Below are 15,094 nucleotides of genomic sequence, written 5' to 3' on the forward strand. Positions count from 1 at the left end.
GAACCAGCTCCCAATTCGGATTAGGGAGACAGACACCCTCTCTACTTTTAAGATTAAGCTTAAAACTTTCCATTTTGAAAAAGCTTATAGTTAGGGCTGGATCAGTTGACCCTGAACCATCCCTTAGTTATGCTGCTATAGACTTAGACTGCTGGGGGGTTTCCCATGATGCACCGTGTTTCTTTTTATTCACCTCTTTTTGCTCTGTATGCACCACTCTGCTTTTAATCATTGGTGATTGATCTCTGCTCTCTTCCACAGCATGTCTTTTTCCTGATTCTCTCCCCTCAGCCCCAACCAGTCCCAGCAGAAGACTGCCCCCTCCCTGAGCCTGGTTCTGCTGGAGGTTTCGTTTTGACCATTGGGGTTTTTCTGTAATTATTGTATGGCTTTTGCCTTACAATATAAAGCTCCTTGGGGCAACTGTTTGTTGTGACTTGGCGCTATATAAATAAAATTGATTTGATTTGATTTGATGTTACTGCTGCAAATAAGTATTTGAACACCTGTGAAAATCAATGTTAATATTTGGTACAGTAGCCTTTGTTTGCAATTACAGAGGTCAAACGTTTCCTGTAGTTTTTCACCAGGTTTGCACACGATGCAGCAGGGATTGTGGTCCATACATACAGATCTTCTCTAGATATTTCAGGTTTGGAGTTTCAGCTCCCTCCAAAGATTTTCAATTGGACCTTCAAATGCTTCTTACGGAGCCCCTCCTTAGTTGCCCTGGCTGTGTGTTTGGGGTCATTGTCATGCTGGAAGACCCAGCCCTGACCCATCTTCAATGCTCTTACTGAGGGAAGGAGGTTGTTTGCCAAAATCTCGCAATACATGACCCCATCCATCCTCCCTTCAATACGGTGCAGTCATACTGTCCCCTTTGCAGAAGAGCACCCCCAGAGTATGATGTTTCCACCCCCCATGCTTCACGGTTGGGATGGTTTTCTTGGGGTTATTCTCATACTCTAAACATGGTAAGTGGAGTTGATTCCAAAAAGCTCTATTCTGGTCTCATCTGACCACATGACCTTCTCCCATGCCTCTTCTGGATCATCCAGATGGTCACTGGTGAACTTCAAACAGGCCTGGACATGTCCTGACTTGAGCAGGGGTACCTTGCTGCCCTGCAAGATTTTAAACCATGACAGCATCATGTGTTACTAATGTAATCTTTGTGACTGTGGTCCCAGCTCTCTTCAGGTCATTGACCAGGTCCTCCTGTGTAGTTCTGAGCTTTCTCAGAATCATCCTTACCCCACAAAGTGAGATCTTGCATGGAATCCCACACCGAGGGAGATTGACAGTCATCTTGTGTTTCTTCCACTTTCTAATAAATAATCATAACAATTGTTGTCTTCTACCAAGCTGCTTGCCTGTTGTCCTGTAGTCCATCCCAGCCTTGTGCAGGTCTACAGTTTTGTCCCTGGTGTCCTTAGACAGCTCTTTGGTCTTGGCTATGGTGGACAGGTTGGAGTGTGATTGATTGAGTGTGTGAACAGGTGTCTTTTTTACAGGTAAGAAGTTCAAACAGGTGCAATTAATACAGGTAAAGAGTGCAGAATAAGAGGGGTTCTTAAAGAAAAATTAACAGGTCTGTGAGAGCCAGAATTCTTGGTGGTTGGCAGCTGGTCAAATACTTATTTGCAGCAGTAACATACAAATAAATTATTAAAAAATCATACATTGTGATTTCTGGATTTTTTTTTCTAGATTGTTTCTCACAGTGGACATGCACCTAAGATGAAAATTTCAGACCCATCCATGATTTCTAAGTGGGAGAACTTACAGGGTGCTCAAATACTTATTTTCCTCACTGTATTTTGTGAATCTCAAATGCAGTTTTGCTCTCAGAATGTCTCAATACTGCATAAGTAAGCAAAGCAATGAATTTGTCTGATCGGTGATCGACAAATGCTGAATTACACTTCACAAACAGAATTTTAAGTTTTGCAAATGAAAAAAATGACATTTTTACAAATACACATTTATTTGTAAAAACCAACACGCAAGTTACAAATCGGAAATTTGTGTTTGTGGATTGCAAAAGACGTGTGAAAATCAAGGACGATTTGTTGATCACCCTCAGTGCATTTACAGGCATTAATGAGACAAATTTAACTCCATAAATAAGTGTCTTTTCACTTAAAAAAGTAAAGATTTACATGTATACGCTGTCTTTAAAGCAGACATACTGTCGATCACTGCTACAATGCATTATGGGAGTTCGGGTTTGTTTCTCTTTTAATTACTATTGTAGTACATATTATTTTAGCAGTGTTGTAAGTATTATAGATTTGTTGTCTTTTCATAGTTCAAGTAGTGTAATTAATTTGGTGAAGACTTATGTTGTGACAATGAGTGAAAAGTGCCTTGCATTTGATCTCTTCTACCACTCTGTGTTGTTGTGTGTGAAAGTAAGTTACACTTTTTGCAGCAGCAGCTGACTGTTGCAAAACACACAATAGGAGCTACGACGTATGTTTTTAGAATTTACAGATGTTTTTGACCTTTAAGATTTACTCACTATGCCAGCAAAAAAAATGTTTGTGGACTTAAAGTTGGCGGAAGCTAATTGGTCCGCTGATAGTTTTCAAAGTTAGCTGAAAAGCTAATCCGCCAATGAAAAAGTAAGCATCGCTAATTAGTGGTTAGCGGATTAGCAGAATTGTGCCCACGACTGCTGAAGACTTAAATGCCTGAAATTTTTAATTCCTACAACCCCAATTCCAATGAAGTTGGGACGTTGTATAAAATGTCAATAAAAACAGAATATAATGATTTGCAAATCCTCTTTAACCTAGACAAGATGTTTAATGTTCAAACTGATAAACTTTATTGTTTTTGTGCAAATATTTGCTCATTTTGAAATGGATGCCTGCAACATGTTTCAAAAAAGCTGGGACAGTGGTATGTTTACCACTGTGTTACATCACCTTTCCTTCTAATAACACACAATAAGCGAATTGGTGAAGCCAATTTGTAGGTGGAATTCTTTCCCATTCTTGAGTTGCTCAACAGTCCGGGGTCTCCCTTGTCGTATTCTGCACTTCATAATGCGCCACACATTTCAATAGGCAACAGGTCTGGACTGCAGGCAGGCCAGTCTAGTACCCGCACTCTTTTACTATGAAGCCACGCTGTTGCAACATGTGCAGAATGTGGCTTGGCATTGTCTTGCTGAAATAAGCAGGGACGTCCCTGAAAAAGACGTTGCTTGGATGGCAGCATGTGTTGCTCCAAAGCCTGGATGTACCTTTCAGCATTGATGGTGCCATCACAGATGTGTAAGTTGCCCATGCCATGGGCACTAAGACCCCATATCATCACAGATGCTGGCTTTTGAACTTTGCGCTGAAAACAGTCTGGATGGTCTTTTTCCTCTTTTGTCTGGAAGACACAACGTCCATGATTCCAAAAACAATTTGAAATGTGGACTCATCAGATCACAGCACACTTTTCCACTTTGCATCCGTCAATTTCAAATGAGCTCGGGGTCAGAGAAAGTGGCGGAGTTTCTGGATGTTGTTGATGTATGGCTTTTGTTTTGCATGGTAGAGTTTTAGCTTGCACTTGTAGATGTAGTGATGAACTGTGTTAACTGACAATGGTTTTCTGAAGTGTTCCTGAGTCCACGCGGTAAGATCCTTTACACAATGATGTCAGTTTTTAATGCAGTGGCGCCTGAGGGATCGAAGGTCACTGGCATTCAATGTTGGTTTTCGGCCTTGCCGCTTACGTGTAGAAATTTCTCAGGATTCTTTGAATCTTCTAATTATATTATGGACTGTAGATGATGGAATCCTTGGATGGGATTCCTTGCAATTGAATGTTGAGAAAAATTGTTCTTAAACTGTTGGACTGTTTTTTCACGCAGTTGTTCATAAAGTGGTGATCCTCGCCCCGTCTTTGCATGTAAATGGCTGAGCCGTTTGGGGATGCTTCTTTTATACCCAATCATGAGATTCACCTGTTTCCATTGAGGTGTTCTTTGAACATTCATCAACTTTCCCAACTTTTGTTGCCCCGTCTCAAATTTTTTGAAACGTGTTGCAGGCATCCATTTCAAAATGAGCAAACATTTGCACAAAACAATAAAGTTTATCAGTTTGAACATTCAATATCTTGTCTTTGTGGTGTATTCAATTGAACATAGGTTGAAGAGGATTTGCAAATCATTGTATTCTGTTTTTATTTACATTTTACACAACATCCCAACTTCACTGAAACTGGGTTTGTATAAGAAGGTTTGAAAAAAAACATGAAAAGTGATATTCTTTATTGGATTTGGGGAATATCTATCAGTATATGCCTGCTTTCACACAATAAACACTGTGAACAATATGAGCACTTCACACATATTTTGTTGTTACCTTCACTCCGAACCCTGGCAGACCTGGCTCTCCTGTGTCACCTTTCGGTCCAATAGGACCCTGACAGGAAAAAGACAGAAAAATTACATGTATAAACCAACAGTAACGTAATAACTGCAATCTCGATCCACAAAGGTCTTCTTTGCTCCATGATGTCTATTCAGATAAACCCACTTTGTCTTTGTACAGTCGAGCGTCTAAAGTGTAAATATGATAATGTTTCATATGTACAGTGCGTCCACAAATTATTCACAGTGCTTTACTTTTTCCACAATTTGTAATGTTACAGCCGTATTCCAAAATAGATTAAATTCATTTTCCCCTCAAAACTACTCACAATACCCCATAAAGACAAGAAAAATCTTTTTTGATTTTTTTTTCAAATTTATTAAAAATAAAAAGCTCTTTTATATATATATATATATATTGGCAAATTATTTAAAAATAAAAAACTAAGAAGTCACATGTAGACAAGTATTCACACCCTTTGCTTGACAGCAATTACAGCCTCAAGTCTCCTTGAATATGACGCCCTAAACTTGGCACACTTATCTTTGAGCAGTTTTGCCCATTCCTCTGTGCAGCACCTCTCAAGCTCCATCAAATTGGATGGGGAGCATCGGTGCAAAGCCATTTTTAGATCACTCCAGAGATATTGTATCTAATTCAGATCTGAGCACAGGCTGGACCACTCAAGGACATTCACAGAGTTGTCCTGAATCCACTCCTTTGATAACTTGGCTGTGTGCTTAGGGTTATTGTCCTGCTGAAAGATAAACCATCACCCCAGTCTAAGTTCAAGAAAGCATTAGATCAGGTTTTCATCCAGGATGTCTCTGTACTTTGCTGCATTCATCTTTCCCTCAATCTTGACTAGTTTCCCACTTCCTGTTGCTGAAAAACATCCCCACAGCATGATGCTGCCACCACCATGCTTGACTGTAGGGATGGTGCCTGGTTTCCTCCAAACATAATGCCTGGCATTCACGCCAAAGATTTCAATCTTTGTCCCATCAGACCAGAGAATTTTGTTTTTCATGGTCTGAAAGTCCTTCAGGTGTCTTTGGGCAAACTCCAGGTGGGCTGCCATGTGCCTTTAACTAAGGAGTGGCTTCCGTCTGGCCACTCGACAATACAGGCCTGATTGATGGATTGCTGCAGAGATGGTTGTCTTTCTTGAAGGTTCTTCTCTCTCAGAGGAATGCTGGAGCTCTGACAGAGTGACCATCGGGTTCTTGATCACCACCCTGATTAAGGCCCTTCTTCCCCAATGGCTCAGTTTAGGTGGGCGGCCAGCTTTAGGAAGAGTCCTGGTGGATCCCAACTTCTTCCATTTACAGATGATGGGGGCCACTGTGCTCAATAGGACTTTCAAAGCAGCAGAAACGTTTCTGTGCCCTTCTGCAGATTTGTGCCTTGAGACAATCCTGTCTCAAAGGTGTACAGACAATTCCTCCAACTTCATGCTTGGTTTGTGCTCTGACATGCACTATTCTGTGGGACCTTATATATAGACAGGTGTGTGCCTTTCCAAATCATGCTAATCAACTTAATTTAACTGAGGTGGACTCCAATTAAGCTGTAGTGGAAACAGGGGTGCACCTGAGCTCAATAATGAGTTTCATGGCAAATGCTGTGAATACTTATATACATGTGATTTCTTAGTTTTTTATTTTTAAAAAAATTGCAGAAATGTCATAAACACATTTCACATTGTCATTATGGGGTACTGTTTGTAAATTTTGAAGACAAAATGATTTCATTCACTTTGGAACAAGGCTGTAACATAACAAAATGTGGAAAAAGTGAAGTGTTGTGAATACTTTCCGGATGCACTGTACGTACATACATAAATCTTCAACCGCTCAGGCAACAGCCCCAGCAGGGGACCCCAAATTTTCCTTTCCCGGGTCACATTAACCACCTCTGACTGTAGGAAACAGAGGCATTCCCAGGCCACTGTGGAGATAGAATCTCTCCACCTAGTCCTGGGTCTTCCCCGGGATGTCCTCCCAGCTGGACTTGCCTGGAACACCTCCCTAGGGAGGCGCTGAGGTGACATCCTTACCAGATGCCTGAACCCCCTCAGCTGGCTCCTTTCAACGCAAAGGAGCTCTGGCTGTACTCCGAGTCCCTCAAGAATGCCTGAGCTTCTCACCCTATCTCTAAGGAAGACACCAGCTGCTCTCCTGAGGAAACTCATTTCAGCTGCTTGTATCCACAGTCTAATTCTTTTGGTTCTGACCCAACCCTCATTACCATATGTGAGAGTAGGAACAAACATTAACCAGCAGATTCAGAGCTTCGCCTTCTGACTCGGCTCCATTTTCGTCACAACAGTACAGCAGAGCGAATGCAATACCGCCCCTGCTGCGCCGATTCTCCAGCCATACTCACTCCATTATCCCCACACTCGTGAACAAGACCCAGAGGTACCTGAACTCTTCACTTAGGGCAAGAACTCATTCCCGATCCATAATAGGAAATCCTGTTGCTTCCTGCTGAGAACCATGGCTTCTGATTTAGAGGTACTGATCCTCATCCCAGCCGCTTCAAAGTCATCTGAAAACCAACCCAGTGAGTGCTGGAGGTCACAGGCTGATGAAGCCAACAGGACCACATCATCTGCAAAAAGCAGTGATGAGACCCTGAAGATCCTCCTCCCCTGACTATGCCTCGGTATCCTCTCCATGAATATCACAAGCAGGACTAGTGACAAGGTGCAACCCTGGCGGAGGCCAACCCCCACCGGAAACGAGTCCGACTTACTGCTGAGAACCTGAACACAGCTCTCTCATTTAGAATCAGAATTAGAATTTAATTTATTGCCAAGTGAGTTCCCACATTCAAGGAATTTGATCCGGTGTCATTGTGAGTACAGATTGGATGGCCCTGAGAAGGGACCCCCTCACTCCATACTCCCACAACACCTCCCACAGTATCTCTCTGGGTACCCGGTCATACTCCTTCCTCAAGTCCATAAAACACAGGTAGACTGGATGGGCATTCTCCCAAGCTCCCCTCCAGGATCCTTGTGACATTGAAGATCTGGTCAGTTGTTCCCTGGCCAGACCAGAACCAATGTTGTTCCTCTTCAATCTGAGGTTTGATTATCAGCCAAACCCTTCTTTCCAGCACTGTGGAATAGACCTTACCAGGGAGGCTGAGCACTATGATGTCCCTATCATTGAAACACACTCTCCGGTCCCCTTTTTTTTAAAATATGGGGACCACCACCCCAGTTTCCACTCCTTAAGCACTGTCCCAAACCTCCACTCAATGTTAAAGAGAGGTCTCATCCAAGATAGTCCCTCCACACACAGAGCCGTCAACATCTCTGGATGGATCTCATCAACCCCCGGGGCTTTGCCACTGTGGAGTTTTTTTGACTAGCTCAGTGACTTCCACCAGAGAACTTGATAATGATCCCCCATCAGCTTCTACCTCTGCCTCTACTACAGAGGGTGCTCCAGTCTGATGCAGAAGTCCCTGAAAGTGTTTCTTCCAGTGACTGATTATCTCCACAGTTGAGGTCAAGAGCGTCCCAGCCTTACTGTAGACAGTTTGAATGGTTCCCTGTTTTCCTCTCCTTCAGGCCTGTTGGTACCTTGCAACTGTCTCCAGAGTCCTCTGAGATAACAATCCCTTAAAATGGACAGCTTCCCTGACCACCGGTGTTCATCACGGTGTTTGAGGGTTGCCGCCCCTTGATTGTCCAAAGACCTTTAGGCCACAGCTCTCCGCTGCTGCTTCAGCAATGGAAGCTTTGAACAGATGCATGCGGTTAAAATATCACAGACTGTTCAAATTCATAATAAGATTAACAAACATCGCTACTGATATTCCACATAGAAACTTACAGGGAATCCAGCTCGACCAGGTAAACCAGGCCCCCCCTGTACAGGAAAACACAATTATTATACTTTTGTTATTATTATGAATGTACTGTAAACAAATAGCCTCATTAAAACAGTGTCATGTATTTTGCTGGTCAAGATTTTTCTCACAGTACTGGCTGTTGATGAGTGAAACAATGCTGACTTTAATAATATGCTGTCACGTATAGTGAAAATTTTGGATAGTGAAAATTTTGTAATTTTGCCTCTGTAAACCATCACAATGAAGTTGAAATAATAATCTAAATTAAAATAGAAAGTCTACAGTTCAATCCACATTAAGATTGTATCATTTGAACTCCACTGCAGTGATGTACGGAAACAAAATTACACAAAAGTGTCCTTGTCCAAATATGGTTTTGTGTATGACTGTAAACATAAGGCCACTGGTACACTGTGTAATGACAATATGATCTGATGTTAAAGTGAGGCCCATGAAAACAGAAGAGGCAGGTAATTACAGCTTTGGCATGTGCTAATGTACTGGGTTAAGCATATCTGTTGTATCAGAGTTCACATCACATGTAATGATTAGGCTACTGACTTTAATTTTGCAAGCATTGCAAAAATAACAGTACACAACAAAATACAGGGTGAACACAAAAACACTCCTTGGTTTCAAATATTTATAATATCAAAAGTCACATGAATAATTTTGGTATCAACAGTTGCAGAAACTCATCAAGTTATTTTCTCTTTTGCAGATTCTTCTTCTTCAAAATTGCAAAATTATTCACGTGACTTTTGATATACAAATATTTGAAACCAAGGAGTGTTTTTGTGTCCACCCTGTATATGTAATTCTCAGTTTGATGTGAATCACTCAGGATCGTGCATCATTTGTAACACTGATGTAAGTGAACTGAAAAGGAGGGCATGCATAAAAGTCGACAATTTTCAATATGAACACAAACTTCATACAAGCGTCTGACTCAACTGACAAATCTGACCACAACTATGACTGTGTCGGCTCAAATTCTGTTCAAGACACCTGAGGGCCATCATTTTCAAAACGTCCATCATGTTGTAATGCAGTGGTTTCCAAATGTCGGGGGTGTGCCCAGGCAAATGAATTTGGTTTGTGGTCAACAAATGGTTTGTTGCTGTAAAATTTTTGCTACAGCTACATTACAACCGCGACACACACATAGGTACAGGCTGGTTTTCACAACATGATGTGAAAACTGCTGCCTTCAGTCCAACACGATAAGCGCTTTGGGTGGGGGGGGGGCTTGATCGTACATCTATGGCAGAGGTCTCAAACCGGTTCCAGAAAGGGCCGAGAGGGTGCAGGCTTTCTGTGCAACCTCTCACTCCAGCAGGTGATTTCACTGATTAACATCACTTTGAGCAGGTGAAATCAGTTAATCAGTGAAATCACCTGCTGGAGTGGGTGGTTGCACAGAAAGCCTGCACCCTCTCGGCCCTTTCTGGAACCGGTTTGAGACCTCTGATCTATGGGAAATTATCTCCACCCCTAAAGCATAAAAGTTTGGATTGCCCATGCAATTTAGCACTTCATATCTGGGATCACAATAAATCAGGCTGTGACTGCTTCCATTAGTATCACAAACTGTGGATACCCAGAACAAGAAAGAGAGGGATGGAGAGACAATGCGTCCATTGATACTAATGTAATTTGTCCACTGAGTTGTCTAACAGTGTGAACCCTTTTTGCCTAATATTATGCTTTCAAAACCTTATACCTTAATTATACTTCAAGTCCATTATTTATGGAAAATATTCTAATTAAAGATGATACCCGATACCTGATTCTTAATTTATTCTTTAAGCAGCAGGGCTGCTGTTATTGTTTCTGCAATACTGAATATTGCTCTTTGAATGCTGCTAATGTACGAGGTCTGTCCATAAAGTATAGGTCCTTTTTATTTTTTTCAAAAACTATATGGCTTTCATTCATATGTTTTTATGTCAGACAAAATTGAACCCTTGTGCGCATGTGTGAGTTTTTCCACGCCTGTCGGTGATGTCATTCGCCTGTGACCACGCCTTGTGGAAGGAGTGGTCCCGCCCCCTCGTCGGATTTTCATTGTCTGGAAATGGCGGAATGAAAAGGACTTTTTTTCCATCAGAATTTTTTCAGAAGCTGTTAGAGACTGGCACCTGGAAACCATTCAGGCCTCGTATGATTTTTACGGCTTACATTGTTAGATACTTCATATGGGATGTTTCCTGGAGGTCCAGGTGGTCCTGGTGGTCCAGTTCCATCTCGGCCTGGTTCTCCCTAATATCAAATTACACACACAAAAACAAAGACAAATGCCTACTGTGCTATTGTCACATAATTCTAAATTAATCAAGCATTTAATGTGATGTACAGTGCTTTTCTTTAACCTGTAACATACGGTATGTTTTGATAGAGAACTAATTAAAGAACTAATTATAAATGATCAATAACGTGATGTGGCTTGTATGTTTCAATATATATAAAGAAGATATATAAGAAATTTCCCATGATAACATTCCGTAGGATATTTACCCGCTCTCCTCGGTCACCGCTGTCACCCTTTGGTCCCTGTTAAGTTAAAATAAAAGATGTTTTAAACGGTTTATGCTCAGTACCACACAACAGTATTTCGATAAATCCAGCACAAGCCCAAACAACCCTTAGCATCAAAAGTAATCTTCCCAAATTAATTAATTATCTGTGAACAGGATGTGATTTTTTTTTTTTAAAGGTGCCTTAAGGCCCGGTCACATGGCACACTGCGTTAGCTAAACAAAGGAAAAAAGTCAAAAAGCCACAGATTGTCGAGAAAAGTGGACGAATGAGCCACTTCTCCCATCACCGAAAAGCCTGCGAGTGCAGAGCGCTTAAAAGGTTGAAACGAAACCAAAACTAACAAAAGAAAATCAAAGGGAACAGCGACCTTTGCAGCTGTGAGAGCTAGTTGTCTTGACAACAGGTCTGTCTTCACTGCAAAAACGTGTGCACGCACATGCACGTTGTAGCCAGAGATGGCTGCAATGTGTGTAAATAGTTAAAGTCGTTGAGCAAACATTCTTGCTGCTATTGTTTCTGTATGAAAATGTTTTTAAAAATTTTTAAAAAGTTCCCAGTAACTCATGTAAAATTCCATTGGACAATGGAACAACAACATTAATATAATATAAAGCCTCACTTTACCAAAAGTATGAGTTTACTCCTTCGACTATTTTGAATCTCCTCTTTTGTGAGAGACTCAACATACACACAGTAACAAGCATTATTACTGTACTTTCTGATCAAAGTATGTCATGAAAAATTTAATTACAGCACATTGTCCTAATCCTTCAGGTAGCGCGGAATCTTAAAAAATAAAAAAAAATAAAAATATATATTATGAATCGTATACAACATCATTGAAGAGTTAGTAAGGCACCCTGTGAAGTATCATAAGTCAAGTGTACACAGCTCTGAGTGAAAATGTGTGTGTAATATAATGTAGTAAGGTGCTTGGTTGTCATCGTTTATTATTGGTTGTCATTACCTCTCGTGTAATGATAATATTAGTTGTCATTACATGTGAGGTCACTGACAGCACTGCATCCAACAGAGGAAATCTGGATTTTTTTTTTTTTTTTTACCTGAGGTCCAGGGAAGCCATCTAACCCTGGTTGCCCATCTCTTCCAGGAGAGCCTTCATCCCCTTTCTGACCTGGGATTCCAGGCAATCCAGGTTGACCCTGCAGAGGTTAAAACAGTAAAACCAATGAAGACTGAAAAAAAAAATCAAAAAACAATTTAAAATTTAAAGTAAATGCAGTAACAGTGAACTCCATTGTTGGTGAATTGTTGAGTTAATCTTTCCACTGTCAAAACTGGTACTCAATAATAAGAAACAAGTTACTGCCAACCACTCACTAATACAATGATTACAAAGACTTTATTGGAATTTTGTAGTTTTTAGTCAACCACTTAAGACATTGTGTAGTTTTACACCTAAAAAAAAATAAAGGTTTAAAGTGATCAAATGTTACTTATTTATAACTTTTAGATATGTGGCCACTTTTTATTATTTCTGTGTCAAAAGGATTTATACAGAACAGGAGACTTTTTGTTTATTTGGAGTTATTTATTGACTTCTTTATATTAATGCTGGTGAGTCCCATTCCTTAACAACAGAGTTTAGGGCCCCTTCACAGATAACACGAAAGATGCAGAAACCAGAAGAAAATCCGCAAACCAATAAACAAAATGGGGAACCACAAAACATTCCACCTGCTTTTGGGAGGAACGCACAGTCGGACAGGCATGCACGATACCACAGTGACAGTTTTGTGCACGCTCATGTTTGCGTGTACGAACACAGCGCGAGCACATGGAAAGTCGCGAACACAGCACAAGAGCAAAACATTAATAAAACACCACAATTTCTAATACTTAATTCCTGTTATAAAGAGCGGATTTAGCCTCCACCTAGCCATACACCAGGAAGTAATGAAATGATGTGGATTGCTGTTCTCTCTTTCATGTTTTACATGAATTACCGTGTCATGAAGAGCCGGCCAGCTCCCATGTCATGAAGAGCCGCTCTCACATCGTGAACACATCAACCACCACGGCGTGTCCATCGCTCAGTGATCCGCTGCAAATGTGGTATGTGGGAAAATCCCGCAGCGACATGTACCTTGCGGGGGCATCTCGTGGGGTGATTTGCTGCATGGCATGAAATTCACCAGTGTAGCGGTGCGCTGATGCACTGGTCAGCTGAAGCAATATGTTTTAATTTATTCCCACATGAGGACAGCATGCCGACGTCCACGCTTCACAGTACAGTTACGTGAGGTCATATTCTACAAGCCACTACAGGTGTTCCCCAGCTATGACTTGCGAGCACAGATATCTGCACAGCTGCACGTCGCAGGGGGACACACCCACCTCTGTCAGCGGACCTCGGCAGACCTCACAGAACAAAAAGGCTCACTCTCTGCTGCTGTGTTCTGTGATTTAAATTTTATGTATGTATTATTATGTGTTTGTCCTGCATCTGTCTGATGTTTGTGCTGTAATGTAACACCTTGTGTGCACGGTTACGTCCAGCTGTCAGTCGGCAGTCAACTGACATGCGCCATATGTTTTAAGAAGAATGAGTTCACACCTTCACCCTTATTTATTTAGTTAGTTTCCACTCTTTCTGTCTGTCATGTAAACTACAATTTATGTGGTGGAAGTGACATCAGCTGGCCCGGCTGGGTTCACACCGTGCTGCATGCTCATATACTGGCTGGTCCTCATGAGGGTGTGAGCGCCCACCCACACATGTGCACTACATGTTCTCCAGCTGAGCTGCAGGACACAGTGGTCAGCTGGTCCAGCAGCGCACTGCGCTGGACAGCGACCAGACTCCAGGACCTTCAGCCACAGCTGACAATGTTGGATTCATGGTGTGTGTGTGTGTGTGTGTGTGTGTGTGTGTGTGTGTGTGTGTGTGTGTGTGTGTGTGTGTGTGTGTATGTTGGGGGGGGGGGGGTGACACACTCCACACCAAGCCATTTGTGTTGGGGGGTGTAGGAGGAAGACAACACACTCCACATGCCATTTGTGTGTGTGTGTGGGGGGGGGGGGGGATTCAGCACAGTTACACACATGTGTGTTACTTGGTTACGCCACACTCGAGTTGCACTTAGACACTTTTCACAGGCTGGTTGAATGTGGTCGCCTGCTGTCTACTATCATGACAGGAGTGCAAATAGCCATCCCTTTTCTAAGTGTCCAGCAAGTGGTGTTAGATGTTCATGTGTGGCACCTGGAATTTGGCTGACACCTGCCGCGAGAGGGATCGAATGGGCTCTCACAGGGCACTCTCTGTGTCTCTGTTAAATGAGCACGCGCAGGGCATTCGCTGTCTTTCAGCCACTTGACAGGTGTATGAGGCATTTGAGGCAGCTCCAATTTTCCACGAATGGCATGCAATTCCTCCTTTGTGCACTAGTTGGCTTCAATCATGTTATATGTGAAGGGGCCCCTAACAATCCAAGAAGAAGAGGTCTTTATTTAACATGGGTAGCCATTGAAAGCACTAAGCTTATTCCAGAAGAGCCCATGGCTTGCAAACCATTACACCACCTCTCAAGTTCCTCTTCAAAATCAATAAAACTCAATCTCATTTTACTCACCTCTGGTCTTTAAAGAAAGAGCAGATGATATTACAAAGAACAAAATTACTGAAAAAAAAAATTTAAGTTAAGATACAGTTGAGGGGGTGTCATAATTTCTCGCTGACCATTGCAAAGACCTGGGTTGAATCTCTGGTAATGATACACTTTGTTCCAACATATTCAATACAGTAGTGCAGACTGTGAAACAATTTAACATTATTTCTTTGTCTTTTATAGTTGTTTTAACCCAGTGATTCAAAATTTTAGAACCTATGGGAGCTATAGAAAATAGAAATCAGACCACCTTGTGATGCTTTTTCTTACTTACTGGAAGTCCTGGCAACCCAGCAGGACCCTGAAAGCACAAATATTTTCCTTGGTTATTCATATGCTCCTGTATATCGTATTTAATCAATCTTGAAAAGAACTTTAGACTGTTCCAAAAAAAGTGCCAATGACTGCGACAATTTGACCAAAAACATCCCTATGTTGATTTGTTGCCAATGAACTGTGACACATTTAACAGAAACACTCAATAATCACATTAAGTATAGAAGCGACATTGAGCATAGTGGCCAGAACTCTGCAGTCAGTCTTTATTTTCTGTATTAGGCTCTGTATTTATTAGAATTTGAAAATTTCAGAGCTGAATATGAAGGACGTTTTGCATTTACTGATGGAAATTTGGAGAGCCCACTCACTCAGGACTGATCCTATTAATTT

At 41.6% G+C, this 15,094-nt stretch overlaps 1 protein-coding gene across 4 annotated transcripts in view; it reads right to left on the reverse strand.

Moving 5' to 3' along the window:
• Positions 1–15,094, reverse strand: part of col18a1a (collagen type XVIII alpha 1 chain a) — a 100,270-nt gene that overhangs the window by 19,177 nt on the left and 65,999 nt on the right. For all 4 annotated transcript variants that reach the window (XM_034187063.1, XM_034187061.1, XM_034187062.1 and 1 more), the window contains 6 exons: positions 14,700–14,726; positions 11,858–11,956; positions 10,770–10,805; positions 10,434–10,514; positions 8,234–8,269; positions 4,374–4,433 (listed from right to left, as the gene is read on the reverse strand). In XM_034187063.1, coding sequence (XP_034042954.1) covers positions 4,374–4,433; positions 8,234–8,269; positions 10,434–10,514; positions 10,770–10,805; positions 11,858–11,956; positions 14,700–14,726 — 339 coding nt within the window. The remainder of the gene's footprint in view (positions 1–4,373; positions 4,434–8,233; positions 8,270–10,433; positions 10,515–10,769; positions 10,806–11,857; positions 11,957–14,699; positions 14,727–15,094) is intronic.

This window comes from Thalassophryne amazonica, chromosome 14, assembly GCF_902500255.1.
Source record: "Thalassophryne amazonica chromosome 14, fThaAma1.1, whole genome shotgun sequence".
NCBI lineage: Eukaryota > Metazoa > Chordata > Actinopteri > Batrachoidiformes > Batrachoididae > Thalassophryne > Thalassophryne amazonica.